Source organism: Schistocerca piceifrons, chromosome 2 (assembly GCF_021461385.2).
Source record: "Schistocerca piceifrons isolate TAMUIC-IGC-003096 chromosome 2, iqSchPice1.1, whole genome shotgun sequence".
Taxonomy (NCBI): domain Eukaryota; kingdom Metazoa; phylum Arthropoda; class Insecta; order Orthoptera; family Acrididae; genus Schistocerca; species Schistocerca piceifrons.
The window spans coordinates 403,032,502-403,060,403 of NC_060139.1; the positions used below are offsets into that span (position 1 = coordinate 403,032,502).

Consider the following 27,902-nt stretch of genomic DNA (forward strand, 5'->3'; position numbering starts at 1 on the left):
AGCATCCCACATCACCAAACATGACCAATGCCAGGAGTTATTGGTAGTGAATATTATCTACGAAATAATGTACATACATATGGCAAAGCTGACTGTGCCTACAAACATTCCTATTATCCTGTGACTGCAAATGGCAGTGCTGAAATGTTGACACTGCCCCAGGCAGAGTTCAATTTTAGGACTGTCATCAATATTCTGAGCATGAATGGCAAAGTGAAATAGAATCCTCAAACTGTAAAAGTAAATTATTCATTGATTTACTTGTAGCCAATACAATGTAGCTGAAACAGACCTTTAACGAAGACTATGAAACTACAGTTCAGTTGCTACACAGGTTTCATCGAGTAGTGCATAGTCTCATACTCATACCATTTTTAATCCCATTGCAAAATGGCTAACGAACTTTTCAGAAAAACCAGACAGCAATATGTACCATAGAGTGTTTAACTGTCAAAAGTTCAGTTTAAAATTAGTGCTTCATGTAATTGGTGGTGCATTGTTAACTATAGAGTCAACAAACACATACCCATAGTTTGAAAGAATTGTCGAACTAAATCACATTTGTACTACATTGAAAGCCCACTTTTACACTTTTCAAGCGACATAAAAGAAAGTGGTGTAAAATGTGGGAAAATGTAAAATATGGGAGATAACACTTTAAACTATAAAAGTTACGTACTGGATTCCCCTTGCCTTTTCACACTTTATGTATGATATATGTACATAACAGGTATCAAAAGACTTGTCAGGGACTTATCATCTAATAAAAACCACTGATGTAACTGGAATTGGAAAATGTCTGGGAAGTAGAAACATTTGACAATTTCAAACGTCGTAAACAATGTTTTTGGAAAGCCTGCAGCTGTCATTCATTATTTAAATAATGAAATACTGCAGTAGTTACATATTTTGTCATGCTTAATGACGCACTTTGAGAATTATTTCTTGTTAAGTGCAAATATGTGCATGCGCTGGAGTCATCTTTTTGAGATTACCAGGTACTGCGCCACCTCAGTTATGTAGAAAACCACACACACGCAAACTATGACGCAAAACTGGGTGCAAACTATCATTGTGGACATCGGAGATGTGACGGAACGATAAAAAGTGTCGTAAAGGTGGGAAAACATTGATTCCAGGAACATGAAAGTGGGGTTAAACTGTATTTGGTTTCAGTCTAACATAGGAGAACCTAGTAGACAGACAAATAAGGAAAGAGACAAAGTGAGGTGGTAAATTACTCTTTATTTACACAAGGGAAAGTAACAAAAAATGCAGGCCAGATAGTTCTTACTAAATTAAGAACAAAATGATTTCATTTTAGCATATAGTCTTAACTGAAGATGCGCAAAAATGAAATACTGGTGTACATGTCTCAGATTTCAAAAAATAACTGCAACTTCCCCATATCAAATCAAGGCTGCCCTTTAAAAAGTTCTGATAGTAATGGTTACAGAACATGATACTATGCTTCAGCAGCCAAGTATGATTACCCAAGTGCAGTGGCTGTCCATATTCCATGTGGACATTCTAGCCAATGCCATACACATCAAGAGAGGCTATTTAGTTTTGTTTACATTAAAATTCTCTGCGATGATATTTATCTGGGTCAAAGTAAGACGTCACCACAACACGGTTGTTGAACTTTCGGCCAGTCAGTGACTGCTGGGCCTTTTGACAATCTATAATTGAATTGAATTCCACAAAAACCTGCAACAAGAATCAAAGTAACAAAGGATATTAGTATAACATCAGAATTTGGTTTCACACTAATGAAGCATATAGTTATCAAATTTTCACATGTTTAATGTAATGTAAACATGGAATTATGCATGTTCAGAAAAGATTAAGCCAATTAAATCAGCAAAAAGTTTTCTGTCAATATCTGTCATCACAACATGCAATAAATAACACATTATGCTTCACTGTTTTCACAAAACTAACAATTACATGTACCTTTCCACATCCTGGTACATCTACACCTTCAATAGGCCTTGGAATTTCCACCGATCTCACAACTCCATATTTGTTACACTCTTCTTTTATATCCTCAAGAATATCTTCATACTCTTCCTCATCCCGAAGTTCTTCTGGAGTGACCATATTGAGCAGACAGAGGACCTAGAAAGCAAAATGTAACATTAGCTACAGAAAATAATGTACCTAGCTGTATTATTTACTCCAGTAATTAATGTATTTCACCGACCACTATTTAATGAACTCTATGGCAACACTTCACATTTCCAAGGCAAAACAAAAATGATCAATTAATTTGTACTTTTTATTCTACAACAGCAAAAATTAATTTCCTAATATGTTCAAGGATACTCACTTCGGTAGCAGGTCCAGCACCTCCTACCATTGTCAAACCTGGAACTTGGATTTGAACAGGGGCTTGCTGTCCTATCTGTGCATTCTTTGCACCTACACTTGCTCGTTGCACAATCAATTTCTTATCACCTAACTGCATGCCATTTAGTCCAGCTATAGCCTGAAATACAAGAAACAACATTGTTTCCCATTAGAATTAAAGTAAAAACTGTGTTTGAAACATTTTAACTTTTATGGAAGCATCCAACACTGCTAACAAGTGTGTAAGAAAGCATTTCAACAGTGCAAGTACAGTACTAGTTTTCAAATTCAATGGTTACTGATAATTTTAATAACCAACTGAAATTGGTAAATCTTAGTCACACCTGGTTAGAATAATGAGGCAGGTGAAAAACAATAAAAAAAATATAAATCCATGTGGTATCCTCACACAATCAGTGAAAACAATCACTACAGAGTTAGAATGAGCAATCGAAGTCATACAAAACACTGCATAATAACCAGATAAAAATCAAGGCTAAGACACCATGAAAGACAAAAGGGAAAAAATTGTAGCTGGGTGACTGACATTATGGGCTCCTCACGACTTAGAAGAAAGCTAACTGTCAAAAGCAATATGCTACTTTAAGTGTAGTAAGGGTTACTACTTCAGCTCTTTGTGGTACGAAGGTGATAAGCCAGGGTTGCTCTTAAGGTTTGACTGGAAGTAGCTTCTTATTCTACACTTCCAGCCACTGAGCCTGCCATCAACACAGGGTCTTTTGGATCACAAAGGATATAAAACCCTGCAGCACAATCCATGAGCCTCCTAGGTGGTCACATAAGTGAATTCATTTCCTTGGATTCCTATAAGCCTTGGACCCAGTAGAAAATTATTTTCTTTTCCATGTTTGCAAGTGAGTGTTCTGCAATTCTTGCAACATCTGTCATCTGCTCTGGATGGCAAACAATACCATATAATATACTGAAAACTGCTCTGGGAGCCCTACCCTGAGGGCAATACCAAAGAACATGACACAGCAGCCAATAAAATCCACCTGTTTACACCTATCCATGCTAAATTCTCTTTAAATACAATTCTAAAGCCTGTAAGACTGTTGTTGAATCAAATCCATATGAAAATGTGAATACAAAGAAATTGGAGAGAGTTGGGCATGTAGAAAAGAGGATGGGAACAGGCCTCAGAAAATTAAAAGAAACTTTTTGCACCAACATACTGTCAGATGGAAAAGTCACTGAGGGTCAACTGACAAAAAATACATCAGCTTCAGCAGTATTATAGAATAACCTTCAGGAATAATGTAAATGATTTGGAAAGCATGAAGAAAGCAGTCTTGGCTTCATACTTTCACAAACTCTCAACCGACAGAAAACTGATACATTCACTTTCCCCATCTGGACATGAATCATAGTGTAAATTCCAATAGACTAAAGTTCCAGGAAGTGTGTGTTGAACATTAGAACTCCATTCCTGAAGCTGTTATGGAAGCCATCAAACAAATTTATGGGAATAATATTGCTACACACCATATATCAGGGACGCTGAGTCACAGATAGGCACAACAAAAAGACATCATTATAACATTCGGCCATTTAGGCCTTCGTCAACAATAGACAGACATATGCGCACACCCACCCACACACGCACGACTGTAGCCTAAGGCAATTGAAACCAGACTGCGGGCAGCAGCACCAGTGCATGATGGGAGTGACGACTGGGTGGGAGTACAGAGGAGGTTTGGAGTGGAGAGGGGAAGGGATAGTATGGTGGGAAGTAGTGCTGGATGGGAACAGGGAAGGGGCTGGATGGTTGATGACAGTGACTAATGAAGGTCAACAATAGACAGACATACGCACACACCCACACACACAAACACGACTCGCACATATGACTAACCTTTGTTAGTCACTGTCTTCACCCATCCAGCCCTTCCCCCGTTTCCACCCTGGCACTACGCAGCCGTTATTCCAACACCACACCCAGTTCTTTTTATTTTTCTCCTTTTCCGCTACTTCCCTGCAGAACTTCGTTGTGCGCCAGTTGACTGAGACTGCAGTCTTGTAAGAGTTGCGTTTGCATGAGTGTGCGGGGTTTGTGCATATGTTTGTCTATTGTTGACAAAGGCCGTAACGGCTGAAAGCTATAATTGTGTGTCTTTTACTTGTGCCTATCTGCGATGAAGCAACCCTGCTATATGGTGAGTAGCAACTTTCCTTCTCATAATATTGCTACATTCCATCCTGAGTTTTACATTGTTTGAAATTTATGGGAACCTAATACACTCATACCACCTCTGATTTTTATACATGGGCAAACACAGAATCCTGATAATATTATCTGGACAAAAAATGTGTTTGTAGGGTTAAATACACTGAAGGAGGGAGTTAGTGATTCTGTATTAACATTTAATGTTGAAAACATGGGGACAATTTTACCCCTTATTAAATTAAAATTAATTTAATAAATTAAAAATTTTACCCCTTATTAAAACATTCCAGGCTGTTTTACTATAAATGGGTTGAAATTATAAGACAAGTAGAGACTCGCCAAGACACAGCATGCAGCAGAGTTCAAGATCAACCTGAACAAATAATCTTTTAGAGAAGGAGGTTGGCAAAGACGATGATCCTGATTATGCTACTGGGTGTTTTTCGGCCTTAATTTAAAAATATAAGCCAGTTATCAGCATTTGGAACTGCTGATTTTTCAAAATGACTTTTTTGTACTTTATATATAGAAAACTACTTTGGTAGCCACATTTAACTTTGTGGCTTGTTTTATGATAACACTGTACCTACTGAAGCAGAATCTCAGTAGCAATTTGAATAGGTATGAATCTATGAACTTATATGTACATGTTTTGATGACAAGAGTTGCATACTTCTAAAAATTTATATACCTTGTTCTTTTGTATCTCATCTCTGTAATTCTGCTTCAGTAGCAAATAACACGGACATGTTTTTAGATTGTTTTATCTTCACTGCCTCCAGAGACTGAGATACATAAACTTTGCTAACTTAACATTAACTGCACAGGCTCTGCACATTCCCCTTTAAGATGTTTAAAGCCTTACATTATTTTAGTGTTAGTTCTTTATCGTGTGGCAGCCACAATAACCTCTCATTTTAAGTGAGGCCAAGACACTTCATTTTTTCCTTAAAAGTGAGAACAGTATCCCCAGTTTCAAAACAGGTAAAATTCCAGAAGTCATTACAATAAACAGGAATTTAAAACCTATAGTGTTAGACCATTCCTCCACTCACTTTATTGTCAAATGCAATTACCGAGTAGCTTGAAAGGTTCGAGCATGCACAGAAGACGGAGAAGTCATCCACAAACTAGGAACAATGTTCCTTAAAACAGTATGGTAGGACATTCCCAACTTTGTACTGAAAATACCTGTCTGAGAGGAATGAGTTTATGACAGTGGGTAGTTATCCACTGAAGACACATTGATAGAGCTGCAACAAATAAATTTTCCTCCAGGTAGTGATGTATCACAAACCTTTTTCAAACTAAATTGGACGTTGATAAGGTGTTGCATAAAGAGGAAAGCTTACTGAATTGCTGCTTTGAGCAGTGTCACTTTATCAAGTGTGGAGTGACACCACCTGAAACCACACTGAGGGTGACATAGTAGGGACTTAGTTTTGAGAACCCATAATAGGCACCAATTGACCAGTCTTTCCTATGCAGCTTAGAAGACTAGTGCTATGATCACTACAGGGGTTAGTCTGATCCTTCCCTGGTTTTAATATCTGGATTAAGTCACTTTCCATGAGTTGGAAAAGTTACATGTCGTCCAAATATCATTAAAGAGCAGAAAGAGGATTTGCTCCAACCGTGAGTCAAACTGTTTCACTGTTCTGCACACTGTCAGCTGATGACCGGGTCCATTACCACAAACTACTGACTATGGATGGAATTTCAGTTCCCACAAAGAGAAAGGCTGGCTACAGTCCTAAATTTGGTGGTTGGAGACCACAGCCAACCCTTTCCTGCATCTCCAGACAAGGACAAAAAGTTGGATCCTGAGTAGAATTGGTCCTAATAGTCTTATAAGATTCAGCAATTGTCTGAGCAACATTCCTTGAAGTTACGGCACACCTGCTCTCAGGACTGGCAGACCTGAGTTCCACCTTGAGATCCTCCTGATGGCTTGCTATACTTTACTGTCCGCCCTCAGTAGCTGAGTGGTCAGCGTGACAGAATGTCAATCTTAAGGTCCCAGGTTCGATTCCCGGTTGGGTCGGAGATTTTCTCCACTCAGGGACTGGGTGTTATGTTGTCATCATTTCATCTCCATCGACGCGCAGGTCGCCGAAGTGGCGTCAGCTCAAAAGACCTGCACCAGGCGAACGGTCTACCTGACAGGATGCCCTAGCCACTTTACTTGTGGGTGTGGACCTACTGATTGAGTTTAGGAACTCTTGCTAAAGACCTCTGCTTACTCTAATCATTCTGCTTACCTTTGCCCTCGCCATTTGAAAAGTTGAAAAATTCGTGTCTGTAGGCCACTAATTTAAGCTTCGTATAGCCCCCCTCTTGTCCCCTAACTGCAAAAAGACATTCATCATTCCACCAAACAACAGGCTGCCTCCTAGGTGTTGCCTTGGACTTTGGGATGGATGTGTCAGTGGTATGGCGATTCAAATCTGTAATGTGACCCACCCATTCCAGAAACCTCCACAATGCTTGAAAACAGCTAACTGCTTGTACAGCACCTAGTCAGCCTTTCCGAAGTAACATCTTGGCAGCTTCCTGTCAGGATCTGCTCCACGTGGCAGATGGATCCAGACATGGTAATGATTGTTACCATGAAGGTCATCATCCACTCCCTATTGAGCATTGTCTGCAAGGCAGGTGAGCAGAAGGAGAGGTCCATGGTTGTAGAGAGAACACAACAGTGCTAAAATGTATAGCTCGACCCACATCCATCAATATGTTGTCTAGTTTGTGACAGAATCTCAAGTATTCAACACCTGGGGCAAAATGTGTTAGTCCCCACAGTAATCTGTGCACTACCCTCCAAGGAGAATGGGAGAGGGCAGTTGTTCAAGAATGTGTATGTGGGTCTCACTGTCAACAGACTCTTACAACATGGTAAGACTATCCAAACAGAAATTTGTTGTGATGTGGTTAAAGGCACAGGCAAGGAGCAAAATGTGCCAAACATTGCTACCCCACCTTTCACCCTGTCACCAGCAAGGTAGTCTTCTCTGTTGTGAGAACAGCCTGCAAGCATAGTCATGTTAGTCTGTTTACAATGAGTCTCTTAGACAAGACACACAAAGGTCTACCCTGTATAAGGAATTTCAATTCCTCCATACAAATTCTGTAGTCATTCATTTTCTACTGGAGTAAGGGAGCCACTTCAGCAGAGCGCCTTTGATATACTGGTATCCTGGTGCTTGAGTGGTGAGGAACCTGTAGAGTGAGGGGGACGGGAGTGGCTGCCTGGGTCTGGTGACAAGGCATCCTCCTATGATGTCCTCACCCGTCAAATGTGTCAGAATGGTGCCTGGGACAGCTTTTGACTCAAATGTTGTGACTCCCTTCGAATATGTTGGGGGACAGGGGACATTGACAGGTACTTTGCTGTTGGGGGGTCTTCTCGATGCTCACTGAAAATGTCACCAGTCTCTCCTGTCATAATCGCATGGTTCACTATGCCCACTTTGCTTTGGCATGCAAAAGGAGCTGCTGCTGGATGTCATTTGCATTTCAATGTCAATCTTTTCAACAGGTTCCACAGAAGCTTGGCTTCTGCTTATGTCATCCACCTTCCTGAATTTTGCATTCCTCAGCAAAAATGGGGCAGTCTTGGTTCCAGGCGGGGTGGCTCCCACAGCTGGATACAGAGAATCATGGGCTGCCTTTCCACATTTCCTAAAGGTCACTTCAACCTCAGCAACTTGGAATTTTAGGGTCAAATTGCTGGTATGTCTATGGTTAGGTACATAAAGCTTAACCTTAACTCTGAGGAACCCTGCCATTATGTGTTAGGTAGTGCTGGAGAATTGAAGATCACAATGAATTTTGCCATTATGCCTTCGCATCATTTGCTCCGTATCGAGTTCCGAGATGTCTATGTCCATAATATCACAGCATGTGACCACACCCGTGCTTGACTAGTGAGTTAGACAACTGGACAATTATATCATTGTAACCCAATTTTATGACTTCCTAAGAAGTTGCACCTGCTTTGCCTGTTATCCTCAATCAATAAGGAACCAATTTGCCAACATTTAATATGCCAAGATACCAGCAAGTCCTTCCAATACTTGATGAATACAGGAGGGGGGCACTTTTTCAAATGTCCCCTCCTTCCTCTTGATCACAAAATTTGAAACTCCATGAGCCCCAGTACTAAGTACAATTTGATTATCAGGACTAGCCTCCCTCATTCATTTGGGTGAGTAATTGTGAGAATTCCCAGACAACACACCCATCATGTTGGGACTGGAAGTATTGATTATATTTGCCCTGGTGTTCCCACAGGCAGCTAGGGTCCACCTCAATAGAGTTCCAACTGCATGGGCAAGCCTTATACAACTTAGGTGTAGCAGATTCCTCACAGGTTACCCCTCAAAGACTGTCCCTCTTCAACAGCCATCATTTCATCAGCACATAGCACACCTTGAGATCATGCAGTGTTTTATAGAGAGATTTTTATCATTCTTGTGATCCAGGCAGTTAAGCCAAAATCCTCCATACCTGTGGCACACAACATCCCACTGCAGCACTGTATGGTGGTTGTCGAAGCATTCCCAGAGCATACAGTGACAGGTCTGGAAACACTGACCAGTCCCCAGTTCCTGAAAACTCACCAAGCTCATGTGTTTACACAAATGAGCTCCCTGAGGTTCTCGGTATTTAGCATGACCCGGTGGGTACATGCGACTTATCGAACACCTTGGATTTGGTGACTAGTACCCTTATAAAGTTTGTCACATTATAAAGCAATTAGTGACCAATGGGACACATGCAGGCTAACTTTTGAGTGCAGAACATTAATAATAAATCCACAATCTCTTAGTACTGCTTACAATCTGAAAGGTTCAGGGTTCTCAAAACTCTATAAAAATCAGTTGGTTCAGGTTACACAAATGCTCTACAAAGAAAGAGACATAAGTGCAAGAAGTAGCACACAGCCAGTGAGCAACTTTCTTTTATAATAATAAGCAAGACAACTGGTGTAATGAAACAAACTGTGTTATAAATTCATTAAATCACATGGAATTTTGATATTTAATTGTACTGAAAACAGATTTAATAAATTTTTCAAGTAGAAGTCAATTATGCCATCAACCATGTGCAGAGCTGCTTATTTTAATCATCCTATGTGAAGACAATGTCTGCAAATGGTAACTCTGTTTTACTGTGTTGGTCAATATCTGAATGCCACATCCAATGTTCTTAAAGCTACAGTTGCTTTGCTGAAGGTCTATTTGGATCCAAGTCAGAAAGTTGTGGTGCTATTGTAACATTTTGTATTTCTTAGGATATCTTGTGGGACAATATTCTTTCAATCAAAGACAAAATATAGGTCACCCATGTGTTTTATGTATTTTCTTTACATAACAGGTAATATTACCAGAATAAATTTGTAGAAAAACTGTATATTAGCAACAAACTATTTCAAGAGCTCCTTGATCAGATAGAAATTGTTTGGTAAAATGCGAACACTAATGTGGCAGTTGGCCACTAGTTTAAATGGGAGAGGAGAATTGCAAATGCAGGCAGACATATGGTCACAATGGTCTTCAATCCATCAAAATGGTCGTCAATCCCTTCTGGTGAGACACACACGAGCCCAGTGATGGACCAGGACTCGTCTCTACTCATTACAAAATAAGACACAAAAAATCAACACACAACACACAGCAAAGTAGAATACTCAAAGTCTTCAACAGCTACTGCACAACTGCTTGCCAGATTTGGGAGTGTCAAAACGTGATAGCACATGCCCACTTGTACTGGTATCTTACACAACTGTAGTTCAACCCTTTCAATCTCCCACCCCCTTCCACTACCCCAGGCTTCCTAGATCTGCTACATTAAAGTGTCCCTGGAATATGTGCTCAAATAATAGAAAACGGAAGAACAACACTTACATATGTTATTAAAACGAATTAAACGTCATTCACCCTATCTGAATCTTGACAATGAAACTACAGAACCAACTAAGGTTTAGTATTTCAGATAACTGTATAGACAGCAAAAGTAAAATACCCGATGGCCCGGAGTGATTCTGATAAGTTTTCCAAACTAAGCTTTTAAAGTGTGTGAAATGTAAAGTTTACGATTACAAGTGTGTACCATCAATATGAGGGAAATATTCAAAAATGTGTCTTTGGTGCTTCAACAATGTGATATCAAGCGCCGCCCCCCCCCCCCCCCCCCGAGTCAAATGTTGAAAATAGGCAGGGATTCCAAGTAAATAACCAGAGTAGAAGACGACTGTGGTAGTAAGATGGGAAAGTCCTGATGCCAGAAGAATGTATAACAGATGGGCTAAAGAAGCTGGGTTCCAAGGTAAGGGAAGAGTGAGGCAGTGACCTAATGAAAGGTGGGAAAGCAGTCTCTGACAACATGCAGGAACACCACATATATTTGTAGCCAAAGATTAACATAAAGATCAGTTTAGATATATTTACTTGGATGCAAATGCGAGTAGATCATGATAAACTGATGTGCTATCTTCATAACATTTGAACATGTGATAAATCTCACAAGTCAAGTGCATACTGATATAATACAGTAAATCTCAATTCTCTTAGCAACCTAATGATTTTGGAGATCACAAAATTTAGTAGAATTTCATAATAAAATTGTTGGATTTGTCTGTAAGTCAACACAAAATCTTTTAATAAAAAAAAATTATTTTTGTTTAGATGCAAAGGGTTAATGTCAGCGTGGCACTGAAGTGTCACATTTTTTCTAATATCTATTATGCAATTAGTTTAATCCAACTTAAACTGTTAGACTCCACTTAAAAGCTGTGTCACATACAGTAAACAACAATGGCAAATCACTATCAGTTACTTGATACAGTGATATTAAATGTCAATGTCACTGCAGACATACCTGGTCAGTCATTGTCACATCAGCATATTCACAAAAGGCATAGCCTTTGCTTAACCCTGTGGCTGAGTCCTTCACAAGGTTGAAAGCACGTAACTGTCCAAAGGACATAAGTAACTCTTTAACCTGAAAATGGAGATATTAACATTAGCAAAAATATTTGTTGCAACACTTTAAACACCCATGAATTATTAAACATTTTATACTGAATTAACACTACATTGAGCAAGTGACCTCTGAATGAAAATAGCAATATAAATTCACAGTTAACAAAATCATGGATGTTTGTGATATTACAATTATATAATAAATTTGGAACTGAATAAAATAATAATTTTCAAAATGATATCCCTTCCCCATCGCTTTTAGTAAAGTTGCATGAAGTGCAAATAGTAAAATGATCAAAATAAATTTTAAGAATAAGAAATGAATGCAAATCTCAAACTGTTAACATGCTTTATTTTTATTGATCTTCACTCATTAAAACTACTTCATATAAAATTATGTTCCCATAAAACACAATGCAATCAATAACAAAAACTTATTAACTAAACCACCCACCTGTACCAGCTGCAGCCATGGACTGAAAGATAAAATTTTAAGGTTGCATTGTGACAAGTTTTATTAGTAGCCCACATGGGTTTCATATGAAGTACCAGCTGCTAAATGACAAACTTGTGGCACATTTCATGTGCCTATCCAACCAATCACTTTATTTTTACCTAAACACTTGTCACAATGAACCACACACAAAACTAAACATACATACCATAATGTTGTCATGAGTTCCACAATGGGGGCTGGAAAATTCTAGTTCCCCCAAAACATAAAATGTTTTAGAAAACTTGCCTTTCATGATCCCATAATGTGTTTGTGCGTGTTTGTAGCTCTCTCATATTATCGACAAGCAAAGGATGGGTCTTACTACCCGCGAAACCTTAGCTACGACAGAAGGGGGGAAGAAAGCAGAGGCATAGATGAGTATCCGAGTTTTTTTTACAAAAATAACTTCAAACATCGACGAAACTCTTAAATTATAATTATCTATATAATATGAACTAATACATGTAAATGTTTCAGTGCTACTTAGACATATGGGTACATGGATGTAACATACTGGCCAATTTTCTCGTACCAAGAATAATACAAGGTTTGTTAAACTGAAATATATAACCCCAATATTATTCCTAATACAGAAGGAAAAATATCAAACAAATTTACATTATGAAAGTGACAAATTTATATCCTTGACAGACCAGGAAAATTTAACATCCACATCACTGTACTGTTAAGTACGCACCAAACACACACATGTAATTGCTGGAAAAAATGCAGACGTGTCAACGTCAAAATGGGAAGAAAAGTACTGCTGAAATTCATAAAACTTTATACAAATAATAAAGTATCCTGAAAACTGCCACAGGTGTTTACCTGGAAGGCCTATATTTCATTAATGTAATAGGCCACAAAACAGTTCTGAAAGAAAATGTTAGGTTTAACATCACTGGCCTGGAAAAAAAATGAAACAAATCTGGAGAGCTACAATATCATTTTGCTGAAAAAGTATTTTGCCTCTCGTTCAGTTTTTCATCAACCTGCAAAATAATGAGAATCTTGTGCAAAAGATGCAGAGTTTTTCTGACCAAGATCAAGGTTAAAGACTGAGGGGCTTGAAGTATCAGCATGATAAAATAGTTAAAACGAATGAAGAGCCCAGCAGCAATCCATATTATTCCATTCCTTATCTCCAGTAACTGCTGCTGTGTTACCATGTACCAATACACAACTATATAGTTCAATAGCAAACAAAATGGATTTCGAATGATAAGGTTTCCCCACGAAGAATTGTGATGGAAACCGTACACAACACTGCTCTAAATGCAGACAGCAGCATAACAAAAATCTCACCAACGCTGGGCAATAATGACGTCAAGCAAAATGGATTCTGTACTGTAAATTTGTACTCACCTGGGATATATGAACTTGGGGCAGTGAGGGATCACAACACAGTACTCAATGATGGTAGAAAAAAAATTACACATGAAGACAGGAAATTAGCAGCTACATGATCTTAAAACTCCAGATTACATGCACTGCCCCAAGCTATCAATTAATACATCACATAACTTCATTAAGGCACTTTGCACTATGAAGACCCAACATCTCTCGGCATAGATCATCAACAATACAAACAAGAATTCTGCAGCAAAACTGTTTGCTCTTCCAATGGTCCTTTCATGGGTCTAAAACTTAACGTTGTCAAAACAGTATCCAAATGTTAAACATTCAATGAAGTGTGACACTCGAAGAGGACCAACTACTTACAAAAAGATTAGAGAAAACCATTTTGCTAAAAACTGACAACTGTACAGACAAGCAATTTAAACAATCTCTTCCAACAAGGTTGATAACAGTTCAAATTCTCATAAACAAAGTAAAAGTAAACATTTTAAGAAACAATTCTAAAATACTTTACACTAGCATTTACATGAAATGGTTTTCATCAACCTTCATAAAGACTCAAGAATCAAAATTAATATCTTGTTATATATGCTTTTGTTAGCTTAACATTTATGGTTTCAACTAAAATTAAAGAAACATTTCAAGCTCAGCTAATTTAAGAATATTTGTTGATACATTTATCAGGAAAGCAAAAATGTCTGTCCATACCTGATCCTCATTTAAGTAATTGGGAAGGCCACCAATGAAGATCTTGTGCGGTGAATCCGGGACTACCGTGCTAATCACGCCTGCTAAGCAATACACAAGACAACACCTTAGTGGCAAAACACTGCTTCATAGCTGACCAAGAGACTATACTAAATATAGTGTGACAATAGAACAATCTTATTTGGGACAGGTGAAACAGAAACAAAGTACAATTATTAACCTAATATTACTAGTTACAAAAATTTAAAAACCACATTAATACCAGTTAACATTGCACGGCAATTTCATACATCTATCTACTTCAGCAATAAGGATCACAAGCTTCCTCCATTACACAGACTAGGCTTACTGCCTTGCAGAAGAACTGTGACTGCCTTGCGAAATTATATATTTCACCCTCAGGTCACAAATGGTATCAACGAGTTTCAACTTAGCAAATCAATGTTTTAAATATTACGAAATGGCAAAGCAGGGACATGAAAAGAAACTCTGGGAACTGATCTTACATTTAAGTAGAATCTAAAATGCAGTACAGCATGACCATGTATTGTAAATAAACAAAAAGATCACATCACACAACATACAGGACTTTCCTCTACCAAAATATACATAAATCACATATGCTGCAATTTTCTTAACATTGATTGAAACACCACTTCAAAAATGAACAAATGAGAACACAGAAATAATGAAGTGAGGGCCTGATAATGTAAAATTTGTAACGACCCTTATGGGAACATGCTTAGGAATATGGATACTGCTATTTATGAATATTTTTATTATATTTTTGGATACAATTTACAATATATTAAATTGGGAAAGTGTTAACAAGACACCAAAAGAAATAGAAAAAAATTCTCATATTTACTTCTATTTTATCCAAGTCACTATTACACAAGACTACTGAAGTGGGCAGATGAAATTTTATTAAATAGGAAGATGATGAAGTGACCAATGTAAAGGAAAACAATTTGACGACTGAAATAAGAGATTTGTGGACATACAGTACAGAAGAAAAATATTATGAGGGGGTAGTGCAGGGACATGAAATGAAACACTTATGAAGTTCTGATGTTAAACACAATATGTTGTTCGAAGACATCAGTTGTATATGTAATCTCTCTAAAAGTAAGTCTCTCAGCTTTCAAACACTCAATTATTAGTTAACGTACTTTAGACTATCTTTGTTTTGTTTCACCTTCAGCAGAATTTTTATATCCAAATCCGATTGTCCTACTGTACAGCTCACAGCACTGTCCTTTTATTAACCACTGTACCACTGCTAGCTATGAGTAACAGCAAAACCACCGCTTTTTTAAATTAAAATGGTGACTCCTCAAAAATCACAGTGGCAAAGAGGTTACCTTTTATAAACATACTTGTGTATTCAAGCACAAGAAAACTATTAAAAGGAAATGCTAGTGAGCTCTGAAGATGTATTTTAGCATAGAACTCAAGCATACCAGGAACGTTAACTGATGGATTCTCTGACATCCCTGGCATTGGTTGGTAGTCATGGGGCCTTCTAATCTTTAAACTTTGACCTTTGAAATTTATTCCATCAAAGGCCATTGCCTGTGTGGTCTCATCTATTGACCGAAACTGTAAAAAAAGAATTGCAAAAAATTATACTTAATACTATATTATTTTGGAAATTATTTAATACAGTTATATAATATTTACTATCTGCTACAGAGTACTACTATTCATATCATCTTAAAATATAAATTAACCAGACTTCATTACAGTAGTACTCACCTCTAGAAATGCAAAATTCTTGTCCAAGTTAATCTGACAAGCTAAAACTGGATTTCCTGCTGCTTGAGCAAGACCAGAAAGGTGCATCTGCTGGTTAAAAAATTCCATCATTTCTTCCTACAAACATAAAAAAGCATTAATAAACAATACCAAAGACACTGCAAAGCCAAATTTTGAAATTTCAACTAAAATTACCTCAGTGACCCCAAATGGAATATTGCCAACATACAGACGACGAGCTTGGCGAGTAATTGTTGAACCAACCACAGGCACTGCTGCTTGAGGTGTGTCAGCTACTATATTAGCTGGAATCTGGCCAGCAGCTACAAAATAAAATTAAAAATTTTTAGAGTGAGCTAACATAATACTTTCAGACCCAATTTTTAAGCCAAGCTTACCTTGCATCGCCTTGTATTGGAGGGGTGTAATGTGCTCAAAGCCTGGTGGAGGTACATCCCAATATAAAGATGGTTTCCTCCGTCTTGACCGTTTCTCTTTTTTGCTGGGTGACCTGTGCAGTAACAATTTAATTATCACCTGCTAAGATATACCCATTGCTTAAAATAACTGATAAGATGTTTCAATGATTGGACTAGTTTGGGCCAGGCAATTTCAGTTTTGAACACTATGTCCTCCTCGAGTTAACGTGTTTTGTAGGTGAATACACATCCTTTAAAGCTTGACTGGTTGCACACAAGCAATATTGTACTCCCCCTCCCCCACAGTCAATGGGAATTTTATTTATATTTTATTTGAGCTATGGGAGTAGTACTAAAGTAACAGAAGGTGCATACCTGCTCCGTCTATCCCTGTCACGTTTATCTCTGCTGCGAGACCGTCTACCACGGCTTCTTGATCGGGACCTCTTTCGGTGCTCTCTAGATCTTGATCTTCTTCGTCTATCCTTATCTCTATCTCTGTCTTTGTCCCTGTCTCTCTCTGAAAAGCATAAGCACAAGTCATATGAACTATTTCCTTGAAAGTTTAAAAATATACTTCATTTGTTTTCACTTTTTATGCATGTACCAATTTGATGTCTTTATCAGATGCACAATGAGATCATTCCACCTTATTTAGTAATGGTTATGTAAAACACACACCCAAAACCAAACAATACTGATGGATCAGATGACGCGCATGTGCGAATAATCATCATATAGACAATTTCACGCTGACAAAAGCTTTAATTCCTGATATGCAGCACTCAAACCTGTGTGTGTGTGTGTGTGTGTGTGTGTGTGTAAGCATTTCCTATCTGAAATATAAAATTTAATCCCATAGTAACTAAAGTAGTTAGGACTGACTGAACAAATGAAGGCCTCATACATAGGTTTTGGGAAAGAAAAGAATGCCATGACTACAGAAGCAAATAGTTTTTTAAAAAGTTGTTTCTACAAGTTTCTTCCAAATTCTTTGATTTCAGGTAAATATTACCTTCTGAAAAATTGTGATAAGTAATTTAATAGTGTTCACTGTACTTGTGACAAATTATTAAAAGTCAGGCTATCATAATATCAAATTATCCACCATTCTGAAGCCAAACACGAAGCCCACCATAAATGAGTAGTGAGAATGCTCTAATTACTATTATACGAGGGCCGTTCAGGAAGTAACCTCCGGTTGATTTAAAAAAATACACCAAGTTAAATAAAAATATTTTCATATATACATCTTACAACTACATCTTTGCACTATTTTTCTACATAGTCTCCATAGTGATTGAGGCACTTATCGTATCTCCTCACAAGCTTTGAAATTCCTTCTGCATAAAAATCACCCACTTGTGCCTGGAGCCAGCCTGTGACCGCATCTTTGAGCTCTTCGTCGTCATCAAACCGCTGTGACCCGAGCCATTTCTTCAAATGCATGAAGAGGTGATAATTACTTGGCGCCAGGTCTGGGCTGTAAGGTGGATGGTTGATAACGTCCCACTTGAAGGACTCAAGAAGGGCCGTTGTTCTGCGAGCAAAAAAACGATACCGGAAGTCAGCATACCACGGCGTTTGTTCTGTATAGCCCGTCGTAACTTTTTTATTGTTTCACAGTACACGTCTTGATTAATGGTCATACCACGTTCCATGAATTCAACCAACAACACCCCTTTGGCATCCCAAAACACCGTTGCCATCAGTTTTCTGGCAGAAAAATCTTGCGAGGCTTTTCTTGGTTTGGTAGGCGAATTTGAATGTGCCCACATCTTTGATTGTTCTTTTGTCTCAGGGTTCACGTACTTAATCCAGGTTTCGTCACCGGTCACGATTCTGTTTAACAATGGTTCTTCATCGTCCTCATAACGTGACAGAAAGTCTAATGCAGAGGCCATTCTTTGAGTTTTGTGGTGGTCGGTAAGAATTTTGGGCACCCATCGTGCACAGAACTTACGGTAACCCAATCTTGCTGTCACTATCTCGTACAAGAGTGTCTTAGAAATCTGTGGAAAACCAGTAGACAACTCCGACATTGAGAAACGTCGACTTTCACGAACTTTTGCATTAACTGTCTGAACGAGTTCGTCAGTCACCAATGATGGTCTACCACTCCTCTCTTCTTCATGAACGTTTTCTCGTCCACTTTTAAATAAACGTACCCATTCACGGACAACTCCTTCACTCATAACTCTTGGTCCGTACACGGCACAAAGCTCACGATGAATAGCTGCTGCAGAATATCCTTTGGCTGTAAAAAACCTTATGACAGCACGCACTTCACATTTGGCGGGGTTTTCTATTGCAGCACACATTTCAAACTGCCACAAAAACTAAACTAGCGCAGGTACGACGTTCACTCGACCACGGCTTGATGCCGAATGACCTGTTGAGTGCGTGAACGCACAGATGGCGTCGCTACTCCCCCCACAACCCGCACTGTGACCAATCGGAGGTTACTTTCTGAACCGTCCTCGTACTTAGAGCAACACTAATAAGCTGGGACATCAAATTTCAAGACAAATGCACTACATTCTGTCTGGAACAAGAAGACTTGTTTTGGAGTGCAGAAAGAAAATTAGTTACAATAAGACACACAAAATAAAACCTACAGAGTTAATGTCCCGCCTACAATCTGTTAGATGAGTCATTGGTTCTGACAGCTCAGCAACATTGTTTTGCTGCCTGTCAACCACAGGAAGCCATCCAATGGCTGAAAGCACTTGAGCAGATACCATGAACCACAATGCCACACTGCAAACCTGACGCACTTGCCTGAAATGTACTAATGAGTGCCTTGCTTGTAACCACTGCTGTCATTTGTCTAGCTAGACATCTTAAGTTTGTAGTATACTTCATTTTTGGTGTTTATTAACTTTGCTTCATTTCAACCCTCATCCAGTGTAACAATTTGTGCTAACCAGAGATGAAGTGAAACTGAAGAAGAAAAATACAGCCAGACTTGTGAATGTGTGTGTTCAGTAAGGGACTACTATGAGAAAGAGAACAAAAGATGAGCCATTATTTCCTGTTAGGTTGCAGAGGAAGCTTTGATACCAAGAACACCAGGAAATAAGCAGCCAAAGATGATGCAAGTGACAGCTTGCGACAACTTCAAAGAGACTGTCATTCATATACTATAACAAAGCAGAACACACCACACTAAATTGTTCATCACTTCTGAAAGAATCTTCCAAAGGCAGCAAATTTTCACTGCGTACAGTGCTCAAAGACAGGCTTCATGTATCCAGTGTTTAGTAGACGTAAAATGTTAATTGAAAGGACAGATGGTGCCGCATGACTGATTTTCTGTGCAAGATCATGAGTAATGTGGCTAGATGAGACTGAATAATGCCAAATGCCAGCCATTCATTATGTAGAGGCTGGAGTGATGAACACCCATGGAGACAATGGCAGTGCCTGCTGGAAATGGTGGGGAATTTACAGTTTTACATGCACGTGCATGACAGTTTTGTGCCAAACTGTCCATTAATGATTTGTTTGGAAAAGACAGGTGATGACCAAGACAATATGAGCAGTATAGTTTTTCAGAAGTGGTTAGACACATCGCTTATTACAAATTTGACAAGGTGATCAGTGCTTGTTATGGATAATGCCCTGTATCACATTATTCACAACTGGTCACTAACTTTGGTAGCACAAACTGCAGCTGAAAAGTAGATGTGGATCTCAGAAGACTTGAAGGCTGAATTCCTTGAAACCGTAGCATGAAAATTACGGTCTTCAACATACATAATTGATGAGTTCCCTAAAAGTCATAAGAATGGAATCTCGCTTTTTTCCCAACAACTGAAGGTGTATGGATGCAAATAAATAATGTTATTCCAAACAAAAATGAAAAGGATTATTTGTGAATCTTACACCACTGTGAAACTGTCAATGTGACCTGTGAGACCTGAAACTGTCATCACTGAGGCAGCTGAAAAAGCAGGCATTGTGGGAGAATGAGTGGGAAATTTAATTATACACATGACAGGAAGCAGTGCAGAAGAAAACTATTTGAAAGCAGACTGACAGTCATCTCATTGCAAGTACTTTCCAGATAACTGTAAACATACTGACATTCAGCCTGTAATTATAGAATTACCATATTTACTCGAATCTAAGCCGCACTTTTTTTCCAATTTTTGTAATCCAAAAAACCGCCTGTGGCTTAGAATCGAGTGCAAAGTAAGCGAAAGTTCTGAAAAATGTTGATAGGTGCAACCACAACTAACTTCTGCCGTCTAATATATGTAGTGCTACACAGGCATGCTTTACAGGCACAAAGATAAATACTGGCGCCAAAACCTCTGCGTCAGTAAAAAAATTAAATAAAAAAGTGGAAGACGAGCTTTTTCTCCGCCCCAAGTTTCGACCACTGCATTTTCATACATTATCCAACGAAGTAAATACAAATTCCGTATTATTCATCTTCAAATGTAGCAGCATTTCAATGTACTACGAAAATCCGACTGGCAATACTGTTTGGGATGTTCGCCAATATGGTCAACTCTACATTCTGAATTTTTTCCTATCTGTGAGAAGAGATGGTTGCTAATAGGAACTTTTATGAATTGTGAATCACATGCAGTATTCTCTTCACCATAAGAATAATACAAATATAAACATTTTGCCATGTATTCTTTCATGTTTGCTGCTATCTCATTTAAATCCTGTCGTCCTAATAAACTACGAAACTAGAGTGAGACAACAGCAAACGCGGAAGAATATACATATCATGTCATGTTTATATTGGTATTATTCTTATGCCTAATAGTGATACAGTCATAATTGAAGCACGCCAATTGACTAGATTTTTAAATCTAAGATGACTAATTTCTGTGCAGAACATAATGCACTAAAGAGGCGTCTGCAAAGATTTTCAAACGGAGAAAATTTTCGCTAAACTCTCATTCAGAACATTTTCTATCATATGCAGCCTATTATTTGTTGATCATTATCAAAGAAAGTAGCACTGTAAGTAACAACAAATAGCAGTCTCTTGCCATTGTTTCGCTAATGAGATGATTCCTCTCTCTTTTTAAACACAAGCCATGCCGTGAGCAGCGACAGGCCGTAAACACTCATTAGCAGAATGCGACAAACAATGCAGGACACAGTACAGTAATGCATTTTCAGCTTAGAGTGACAAACACCAATAACAAAGATAACGGCACTTATCAGATCAAAGAAAAATAAGCAGTCAATTCAAACCAGATGAAGCACGTGAAAAAGGAAGGGTACCCGTATAAATACGTACGGGGCGCCTGACGCATAGCAATGGCTACCTGGTAAAGCTTAACTGCTAAGCTTACGACTTGAACCTAACTACTGCAGCTGTATCGTCATTTATTCGACCTAAATTGTGTCTCATATTACAATGGACCAACTTTGTTTCGATTTGGAGGTGTGGCCTAAAACTTATCCCTCTGCTTGAATTTAAAGTCTCAAATTTCAGGTGCAGCTTAGATTCGGGAATTTTTTTTTTCTTGATTTCGAGTCTCATTTTTCAGGTGCGGCTTAGATTCAAGTGCGGCTTAGATTCGAGTAAATACGGTAACAAAAAATTCTGAATGTTCTCCTAGACTGTAAAAATTGTTTGCACTTCTACTACAAAAATAACGAAACACCTCTTATTCTGGCATATCTAATACTAAATACAACTGGCATGTTGTCGAGGTTTGTCTGTAGCCTTAGTATAGTGGCCTGGCATGCGACGCCGTAAGCCAAGACCAGCAACATCGTTAATCTGCCTGTGTGATCTGTCAATATCAATCATTTGTCTCATAGAACATAATGCCCTTGTTATACTTTCAAAGTCCTTTGATTAATCTGTTATAACAGCTAGCACCACACCGTCTTTTGTACAATATGTGATCTGAGTACCCATAACACCAAAGTTTTTACAGGATGTCTTTTTAACAAGAGATATTTGATGATATCTGAATAGATGCCTTTCAATGACTGGAAACAAGAAATGCCCTTAAACTGATGCCGATGAAGAGGTACTCCAGAATCTTATCAATATGTAAAAAATGTTAAACTACACTTCTGCAACACTTCATTAAAGAGAACTCCCTATCTTAGAAAATTTCAAGGGATTAAAGCAGGCATGGGCAACCTGATTCACATACTTATGTGAGTTTGTGGGCCAGGTCGTAGTGTGACATGACAGCAGTGCCCCTAGCTCAAAGTAAAAGCTATGGCGCCCATGACAACATTTATGGAGTTACAAAACAATGCAAATGTCACCCCTTCCCTGATACACAATGCCAACAAATTGTGTTTCAAAATTCATTTTATGTTCACCGCATCTTCAAATGTTTACTGTGCAGTCATGAAGCATCGACTGCACACCGACCAGCACTATGAAACGAAATCAGGAAGGTGCTGACCCATGCACCAATGGAAAGAGCACGCAGTGCCATACCTCCAGTGAGATTCTTCAGCAACCCATGCCAAAGTTGGCTTAACCGGAGTTAACCAGCCACCCATACTGGTTGGGCCCAGTTTGGCTGCAGACATCAAAAGCATCAATACCAAGTAATAGGAAGATGATACTTCGCCTGTGTTCTGCACATAGTAACAAAGCGTAAATGTAATTGCACGTCGGAGACAAAGGAGAACATCAAACCATCTCACAAGGATAAGTTAATATTCTTTTTTTAGAAATAAAGTAGTCTTAACTTTAAAGTATTATGTGCAAGTCATTTTGGATTCCTGCCACCAGCCATCATAACTTCTCTCCTTCCTTGTTTGTATTGGAGCCAACTCTTATAGTAGCCGACAACATTTACATTAATTCCCGGGTCATGAACTGCCTTATGTTTCACAATTGCAGCCTTAAAAACTTCCACTACAAAATTCTGCAATGCCATTAGTAAAGGAACACACACAAATAAGTGTAAACATGTGAAAATGGGGTGCCATGCATTTTGAAATGTCATGGAAAAATAAACAATAAAAGTAACTCACTGCAGCAATTACATTATAAAATAGTTTTAATATTAAGAGTTGCAGGGTTACAATACACCGACAATAGACAAGAATTATTTGCTAATGTTAATACAAGAAAAAATGAGACAGGCAATCACAATTGACGCGGAATTTAAGAGTATCTTTGTGATGTTTGGCCATAAGCAGGTCCTTAGTGTGTTCAAAATTTAGTATGTTAATTTTCACAGACACTATTAGCACATTTTTTTTTTAATATTTGTCCAGAAATATTATGTATCACATGGCCATGAGTTGCTTCTGTGACACTAAAATGAAGTCACCATTTCTTTCTTCACTTTAAAAAGTTTAAAAGTCTGAATTACTTGAACTTATAAATTTGTTATAAACAAAGCCAAACTAGAATAAAATTAACAGAATGGTGAATGTCATAGGCGGAGTACAACATGGGTGCCACTAATTCCTTCCACGGCCAGACTGAACCTAACAGCACACCGAATCTGGCTATCCTGTTGTATAGGCTGTACTAGAGTCCTAGTTTCCGATACTAGAGAAAAGTTTTGTAGTGGATCACCCTTTTTCTGTACAGAAAATGTATCAAAACCCTCAAGTATATTAGCTAACGAAAGTTTACCGAATTTAACGCATTTCTAGTTATGACAGAAAGTGTATTTATTAAAGATGGCAAGAACGTAAGCAAAGCCTATACTGCAGACACACCTGTTACCACTATATGTAGCAGTCAAGTTCTTCACAGGCTTTCAAAGGTGTAATAAGTCTTCAGTCTCTTCGGGTTTGTTGCCAGATCCTAAAATCAACTGTTCAATACTTCAGCGATCCTGCTGTTCACTATCTTCAGGAGAGCACTCAAGTTGATTTTAGGATCTGGTAGCAAACCCAAAGAGACTTTCAAGTTCATTTGCTTTACCAACTTAAATTATTCCCATACCTTTGATTTCCACACAAATGCATGCTTTGACCCCTTGGGGAGAATATGCATATTTCATTGATTTCATCAATGTAACTGAATGAATTCATACATTTTAAAGAATTATTTCTGGCCTCAGCACATACAGTGCAATAATTTGCATGAGAGCACCTTTTATTACGTTATATGAATTATGCCAAACATGCTGAATACGAGTAATTTCACAAATTGTTGGTTCGTAAACATGTTAGCTGAGGCACCCTAGCTCAGTTCACTAGATGTAGGTAAAAGTCAATATACTTCACACCAATGAATTTAAATAAAGGGTAGAGTATAAATGTTCACCCAACCATACACATACAGGAGTTGTCAACATCTGAATATGAGTGGCCCATTGTAAACTTCAGTCCAAGGGTTTGATAACTGTGACAGCATATTGATAAACATATGCTGACCTTTCCTATCACTGGTATGTATTCTTGAAATATCCACCCATGAATCCTCATTTACAGATCCTGAAAGATGTAGCTCTGCCACGACAACCTATTTTAACCAGTTGGCATACCTAGATCGATATTGCCAGCTTTAAGAGTTAAAAATATCATGAATTAACACAAGTTTAACATTTGTTTACTTCCTTCTGCTGCAAATCCTTAAGTTATTGCCACCTAATCTCTCCCCCCTCCTTAAGTTTCGAGTTGTGGACACTTTTGGAGTTACTAGCGTGGCTTGCCTTGCAAACATATGAATAAGGAAGAAAGTTTAGAGAAATTTGTTGTTTTGCATTGTTTTCAAAGAAAATATATAACTGAATTGTGATACACCAAGTTTTTATAGTTTCTGCTGCCTCGTTCCGTGGGTTCACTGATATACTGCATGAATTCACAAGGTTTACAATTTGATAGTGAATGAAAATCCAAACCCTAGCTAACCAAAATGATCCATGGGACACTTTTCAACTGAACCAAGACATCGGGCTACAATGCACATCAGTCTTGCATTTAAGTTTCTCATTGGGTCCAATATTACACTAAGTTTTTCATCACTAAATAGCAGAATTCTATCTTGAATACCCTCACCATTTCTATTAGTTTGCCATCAATAACAACGAAAGTATCAAGATAGTTAAGCATTCAACAGTTTCATTAATTTTGGGGCACTAACTTACTGTCTTTATCAGATGCACATTTGAGATCATTCCACCATGTTTGGCAAAAGCCACGTAGAACACGCAACCAACACCAAACAACAATGATGGATCAGTTGACGCGCATGTGCCAATGTTCATCACTAGACAGCATATTCCTGCTTGGGAGTTTCCCATCTTTGTCTATGCACTGCTGATTTCTCTCTCCACAAATGTAAATCAGTGTACATCTAGAACTCCTCTTACAGAGAAAGAATTGTCCACGTGGTCTTACTTTGTTGCCTGATAGCTAACAAACATGTTTCTATACATCACTTTATTTTTCCCTCTATTATAATCAACATTCTGGAAAAAACGTTGATTGGGGAAATGATAAAGTATTGAGATGCAATCTGTAAAACTTAACTCGATGGAAAAAAAAAAAGAGTCACCATCTAGTAATTCTTTAAGCTTTACAGCAAATGCCACAGTAATACATAAATCTACTTCCTTATAAATACCAAAACATGAAACAGACCTTTTTACAATTTCAAGAACCTTTCTCTTGGTACACTATATGCTACAGGCAAGAATTCTACGATTTGGTAAACCAGCAGAAGCAACTTTAAAGCTGTTACCGTATTATCCGAACATACTACATTTTGAATTTTATAGAATCTAATATTACATTACGGCACAACCCCAGCTCAAGGTCTCAACAGTAACTTATCAAAATTTTCGGGTCCCTCCACAACATACAACTTTAACAGGATGGGTCTACAAAATACCAAAATATTAATTTCACAAATTTTATGTATTAGCGGTAATTAAACTAACACAATCATCCCCAAACATTTCGACGGCATTTCATATTAGCTTCCCTTCAAAGACTATTTCAACTCAACAGTTCAGATTTAAAAAAGGGCAGTATGCAGTTGTAATCTTATTGCTTAAAAATATAGCTACAAAGCAAGCAGATAATTTACGCGTAATTCATGGAACAAGTAGCCATCTTTATAAATGAAAAACGATGAGGCATATTTAATAGCAGAAACTTACCGCCTTTATTTTCTTCGCCCATTTTCAAAGACGGTTACTCAAATAAAGAGATTGATGCTCAAATGTGACTGCGCAAAAACATACTACACTTCCCAACGACAAGAGCTACCTCAGCGTCCAAGACCTCCAACCCGGCAAATGGACGCACGAAACCGGAAATAAGATGGCTGGAGGCGCCACTTGGCTAGTTCGATCGAATTGTTTCCTGTGTATTCTCAACAGCTATCTCTGAAATCAGAAACGCTCAGATGCTCAACAAACCAGTCACACTATTGCCGTATAACATAAACGTCGAAATTTAACGTAAAAATCCTGTATCGAATGATAAAGACAGTTTAGAATATAGTGTTTCTGTCCATTCTACACTGAGAGACTCCTTAAGAGAGCTACAGTGACGACATTTTAAATTTGTAGCACATCATTTAGCCTACAAGACTATGGACAATCTAGAGCTAAATCCAGGGATAACTAACCGAGGAATACACTAACCACGAGTTAACTTGAACTGCGCGTTGTACGGACACCATTTCATCCCCTGGTTAGTTATTCTCGGAATAGCTGAACAGCACACTTGGTAAGTGCGCGTACGTCATTTCATATTTACATTAGTCGTCGATTGCAGGAATAGCGTGTCTAACCAATGTGCTCAATCAGTATTGAACTCATTGGTGAGTGATAAGCGTTCCAGATTCCAAAATTATTCGTTTGAGAATATTTTGAGGCTGGTGGATGCTGTAAACGAGTTCAAGAGAGTAGTAGAACACACGAAAACTGCTCCGGTCTCATTCAATGAAAACATTAGTGCAAACATTTAACTATGTTTTTAAAGTACTTGGATGTACGACAGTACAAGGATCTATTGTAAAATTAATTAAAGGATCAGGTATTTGTTGTTTGACTAATAAGAGATCTATCTAGGTTTCCAAATAAGGTACTGAGAAAAAATGCAACAGTTTCCATTGGTAAACAACTTCACATGGATCGATAAAGCAGCTACAACACAAGTACGAATTTTTACCAAGAAAGAAACACATAAATATTATGCATAGAAAAGGTAGCACAGGCTACAGGTCTGTGGCACCCCATATGTGGAATGTAAGTTGCAAATTGCGTACAATGAAATTTACGAACTGATTAAGTTGTCAAGGGAAGGACACCACAGTCCAAGTTGGATATAATATAAAAGCAACTGTGAAATGCCATCTGCTTTGTGAAATAATTGGTCTTTTTAGAGTCTCCAACAGACAGTGACAACTGAGTCACTATTGAGATTGATTTGACTGACAATCTTATGAGGTGTTACTGGATAGCTTGCTGTTGTATCTATATCTTAGAATGATAATACATTATAGTAGCAAGGGGTGTTCAACAAAAAGTATCTTTGCTGAATTATCGAACATTGTGCATTCACTTTTGCAGTTTTCAGGCATATATATGTGTCAATGCTTATATGACATTATTAATAATTGTATAAGCACATGTGTGAAGAATAAAATACCAACATTTACAATAAAAGCCGCAATCTTTTTTATAATCCTGGGTAGAAATATACATATGGCT

At 38.1% G+C, this 27,902-nt stretch overlaps 1 protein-coding gene across 1 annotated transcript; it reads right to left on the reverse strand.

Moving 5' to 3' along the window:
- Positions 1 to 1,225: 1,225 nt before the first annotated feature.
- Positions 1,226 to 26,512, reverse strand: LOC124774997 (splicing factor U2AF 50 kDa subunit). The gene is made up of 11 exons (XM_047249750.1): positions 26,343 to 26,512; positions 16,642 to 16,786; positions 16,246 to 16,358; positions 16,043 to 16,170; positions 15,848 to 15,964; positions 15,553 to 15,691; positions 14,090 to 14,172; positions 11,423 to 11,545; positions 2,333 to 2,491; positions 1,957 to 2,121; positions 1,226 to 1,710 (listed from the first exon to the last, which is right to left on the reverse strand). The coding sequence occupies exons 1-11, from the start codon at positions 26,362 to 26,364 to the stop codon at positions 1,579 to 1,581; spliced, it is 1,326 nt and encodes a 441-aa protein (XP_047105706.1). The 5' UTR covers positions 26,365 to 26,512; the 3' UTR covers positions 1,226 to 1,578.
- Between the last annotated feature and the right edge of the window lie 1,390 nt (positions 26,513 to 27,902).

Bases quoted from the DNA above. Each gene is read 5' to 3' on its own strand.
- LOC124774997 (XM_047249750.1), bottom strand. From the start codon at position 26,364: ATGGGCGAAGAAAATAAAGGCG. The intron at 16,171-16,245 runs GTAAGCTTGGCT...TTTATTTTGTAG, and splicing joins CCAATACAAGGCGATGCAAG to CTGCTGGCCAGATTCCAGCT. The intron at 1,711-1,956 runs GTACATGTAATT...TTCTTGTTGCAG, and splicing joins ATGTACCAGGATGTGGAAAG to GTTTTTGTGGAATTCAATTC.